We start from the raw sequence: 4,226 nt of genomic DNA on the forward strand, positions 1-4,226 counted from the left end.
AAACTTTAATTAATGCTGTCACATAACAAATCTGCTTCAAAGATAAAATTAAATGAATTGCTAATTACAACACTGAAATAAAAATGTAAAGCCTGTAAAAATACTAGAAATCATGAATATAAATAATTGGGAATCATGTAAAAAAATAAAATAAAATAAAAACAGTGCACGTTTCATTGATCTATTATTACATTTATGTAGTTTTGTTCGCTTGGCTGTTTCCAGAAATTTGTCAAGTTTTTTCGTCAGGTGTCTTTTTTAAATATATGATGTCATTACATAGCTGTCTTGCCGCCAGCCAATCGCTGCATTGCTGATCGTGGTCTCGAGTATCAATACATCTGCCCTTTTTGGGGGAACACGAGAACGCGCACGAATCTTAGTCAACTTAATCCAGATATTTTAATCAAATCCGCAAATTCGATTGAAGAACCAAACTAGCCAGAGATCAGTTATCACGATTACTAGATCTGGAATCTTTCAAATCATCTCAGATGTATTAAGCGAGGTACGAAGAATGGACCCCAGCTGTACAGAAGACGATAGTGCCATCATCCAGCTTAATTCAGTTCAAGTGTCGTTCTCATTCTATGATTTTTGGATGTCTCACTTAGTCATCATCTATAACACTATAGACACAGCCAGGTTTACTCGCTGAAAAATGTATTTGTGATGAAACAATTACATTATAATTGTATTGGAGTCTTACACACATGCTATATGCATTAAGCCGTGCATTAATTTGAGTGGTGACAGCTATTATGGGAGTGGCTTGATGGAGCGCAGAAGATGCAGATAACTTGATCTTGACCCTTAAGAAACTTTAATTAATGCTGTCACATAACAAATCTGCTTCAAAGATAAAATTAAATGAATTGCTAATTACAACACTGAAATAAAAATGTAAAGCCTGTACAAATATTAGAAATCGTGAATATAAATAATTGGGAATCACGTAAAAAAAATAAAATAAATAAAAACAGTGCACATTTCATTTATCTATTATAACATTTATGTAGTTTTGTTCGCTTGGCTGTTTCCAGAAATTTGTCAAGTTTTTTCGTCAGGTGTCTTTTTTAAATATATGATGTCATTACATAGCTGTCTTGCCGCCAGCCAATCGCTGCATTGCTGATCGTGGTCTCGAGTATCAATACATCTGCCCTTTTTGGGGGAACACGAGAACGCGCACGAATCTTAGTCAACTTAATCCAGATATTTTAATCAAATCCGCAAATTCGATTGAAGAACCAAACTAGCCAGAGATCAGTTATCACGATTACTAGATCTGGAATCTTTCAAATCATCTCAGATGTATTAAGCGAGGTACAAAGAACGGACCCCTGATCTCATCATCATCCAAGCCTGTATGGAATGACATGAAGAATCAGAAAAAAACGGAGACAGATTAAATCCAGAAAAACCGTGGCAATGCCTCCAAGATGCTTGAAGAAATATATATATATGGCATATACCGTATATAGTATTTCTAGTATCTCTATATAGTTACACATTCACATTCATATTTATCCAATCTTTAAATGAAAAGAGTAAGAAAACAGTATAAAAGAGAGAAATAAGCAGAGAGTGTGACTGGAGGAGAGAGTACCTGCTCCTCTTTAGTGTAGAGCTGAAAACACTCATCAAGCGTGCAGCTGTGCTGCTGTACATGATTCTGCTGCTGGATTCTCACACTCTCTGCATCCTCAATAACTTCCTCTTGAATGTTACCAAAGAGACTGAAACAGATATGAATCACACATAAAATTACTTTTAAACCATATTACTGAGAAGACTCTTACTAACTTGACACTTACGGTGGTTTTAAATTAAATGAATGGTCTGCCTTTAAATAAGAACATTTTATGAAGCTGCATGTATCTTACCATTCTTTGATTCTGTTCTCCCATTCAATCACAAGCTTCACGTGCAGAGGACCACCAGGACCGCATAATTTCAGGGCCCTGTGAGAGAAAGACATGATTCAGACTGTGAGTTCGGTATTCAGACACTAGGGGGCAGACTATAATCAGTTAGTTCATATTCAATTCAGTCTGTCAGTACATAATTTGGCACACGGACACTGTCATTCTGTTCTATTTTGCCATTTTTTTAATAAATATATTTTTAAACTGAATTTACACTACTGTTCAAATGTCTGGGGTCAGTAAGATTTTTTTAAGGATGTAATAATTTTATTCAGCACATTAAACTGATCAGACATTTGTTACAAAAGATTTTTATTTCAAACAAGTGCTGTTCTTTTGAACTTTCTATTAATTCAGATTCCTGAAAAAAAAGTTTCATGATTTCCACACTAATATTAAGCAACATATTTTTATTATAATTTAATTAAAGGGTTTTTTGGCCATTGATTGTGCAGTAAAGGGGGGAGGGTAAGGAAACAACCGAGACAGGAGGTATGACATGCAACTGGGTCATGACCAGAGTCAACTATAACAAATATGTCACACCACTGCGATACGGCTCTAATGTAATTTCATTTTCTAGAACATGTACTTTCACTCGTTTCATCGTTACAAAAGACAAAAGTATAGAGGGATAGAGAAAAGGCTAAAAAAAAAAAATCAGAACAATGGCCAGTTACTTTATCTTTCAAAATTGCAAGTCTAAAATTAGCTTTTTATTACTCATGTTAATTACCACTTGGATTCATCTGCAGGTCTCACTATCATTACAGGTTCTCAGACTGAGAAAATCAATCAATCAAATATGGCCTATGGACACAAATGACAATAATCACCTGGCTAAACCACAAGAGAGAGGAAAAACACACAGCGTTCAAGCCCTCACTGTTCACCCTATGCAATTCTGCAAACAATCGATCAAATATGACAGAGGGAAAAGCTGCGGCAAAAAGGAGTGCAGGGTAATTTGAAGATGTGACTGGAGCATGGCTGAGTTTTTCTGAGAGCTAGGCTAAAGCCAGATGAATTCTGACACGCAGTCCGTCTGCGTTAATTGCGATTGTTTCTGAGAGGATTTAAATGCAGGGAACAATAATTCAGAGGTGTGAGGGGAATTCACTTGAATTCATCAGCTCTGGTCTATTGAGAAGAAAGCTCTGACACACACACGCAAGGGTTTTCTTATCTCACACCGAACAACTTATCTTGTCTTACACTGAACAATTTACCTTATCTCAACCTGAACTTTGGGGAGCCAAAACACACACACACACACACGCGCACACACACACACGCGCACACACACACACACACACACACACACCTTTGTTTCAGGAGTTACACTAACTAACTTTGCATGCTTTCTCTCCATTCTCTGAACTTGTGTTCGTACGAACAATCTATTTGATGATAAATGTTTGTGGCATCCATATGCTTCCTGTCATTACTTGGAAAACGTGGTCTTCTTAACTCAATCTTGCTTGTGAAACCTCTAGATGAATGAATACATCTTCAGCAATGGCTGACAAACTTAATTGCTTGCACAATTAAAACTGCTGGCTTTCAGAACACAAGAGCAGCGGCTTGCGTCAAAGAACAGCAGGTAACCACATGAGAAATGGAATGTCTCTGCTATCATCTGAACATCATAATTACAAATAAACAACCTATTTATACAGTGACAGACATGGATGAGAGTGCAAAAATGAAGCGTTGGTAAGAAGAGGTGAGTAGACACCTCGGCAACATTCATTTTTCTCAAATCTGCACCAAACAAAAAAGTACAGTGCTAGTATCCTGGTATAGTGATGCTATCAGATGGTAATACCATGGTATTGTATATATATGGATCATTAGTAAAAGGAGACATATTATGCCCTTTTTTACAATATGTAATATAAGTCTCTGGTGTCCCCAGAATGTGTCTTTGAAGTTTCAGCTCAAAATACTCTACAGATAATTTATTATATCATTTTGAAAATGCCTATTTTGAGTGGAAGCAGAAACACGCTGTTTTTCGGGCCTGTCTCTTTAAATGCAAATGAGCTGCTGCTCCCCGCCCCCTTTTCCAGAATAGAGCTGCGCCATTACAGCTAGGACCTGCTAAAAAACATCTGTTTTGGTTCTGATTATCATGTTAATCGCGCTGAAATCATGCGTTTTAAACCACATCTACGGTTTTCTGAGCGCACACATCCGAAGCACACGCACAGAAAGCGGCTGTCACAGCATGTGAGTACTAAACTAAGTTCTCTTTCACACACAAGTTATGTTAAAAACACACACGAGTTACAAAAA

The 4,226-nt window shown here is 36.9% G+C and overlaps 1 protein-coding gene across 1 annotated transcript in view; it reads right to left on the reverse strand.

Annotated features, from left to right (window-relative positions):
- Nucleotides 1–4,226, reverse strand: part of usp43a (ubiquitin specific peptidase 43a) — a 100,417-nt gene that overhangs the window by 9,371 nt on the left and 86,820 nt on the right. Inside the window, exons 10-11 of the mRNA XM_016545757.1 lie at nucleotides 1,887–1,964; nucleotides 1,610–1,739 (exon numbers count right to left, since the gene is read on the reverse strand). Coding sequence (XP_016401243.1) covers nucleotides 1,610–1,739; nucleotides 1,887–1,964 — 208 coding nt within the window. The remainder of the gene's footprint in view (nucleotides 1–1,609; nucleotides 1,740–1,886; nucleotides 1,965–4,226) is intronic.

Source organism: Sinocyclocheilus rhinocerous, unplaced genomic scaffold, assembly GCF_001515625.1.
Source record: "Sinocyclocheilus rhinocerous isolate Xijiao unplaced genomic scaffold, SAMN03320098_v1.1 scaffold550, whole genome shotgun sequence".
Classification (NCBI taxonomy): domain Eukaryota; kingdom Metazoa; phylum Chordata; class Actinopteri; order Cypriniformes; family Cyprinidae; genus Sinocyclocheilus; species Sinocyclocheilus rhinocerous.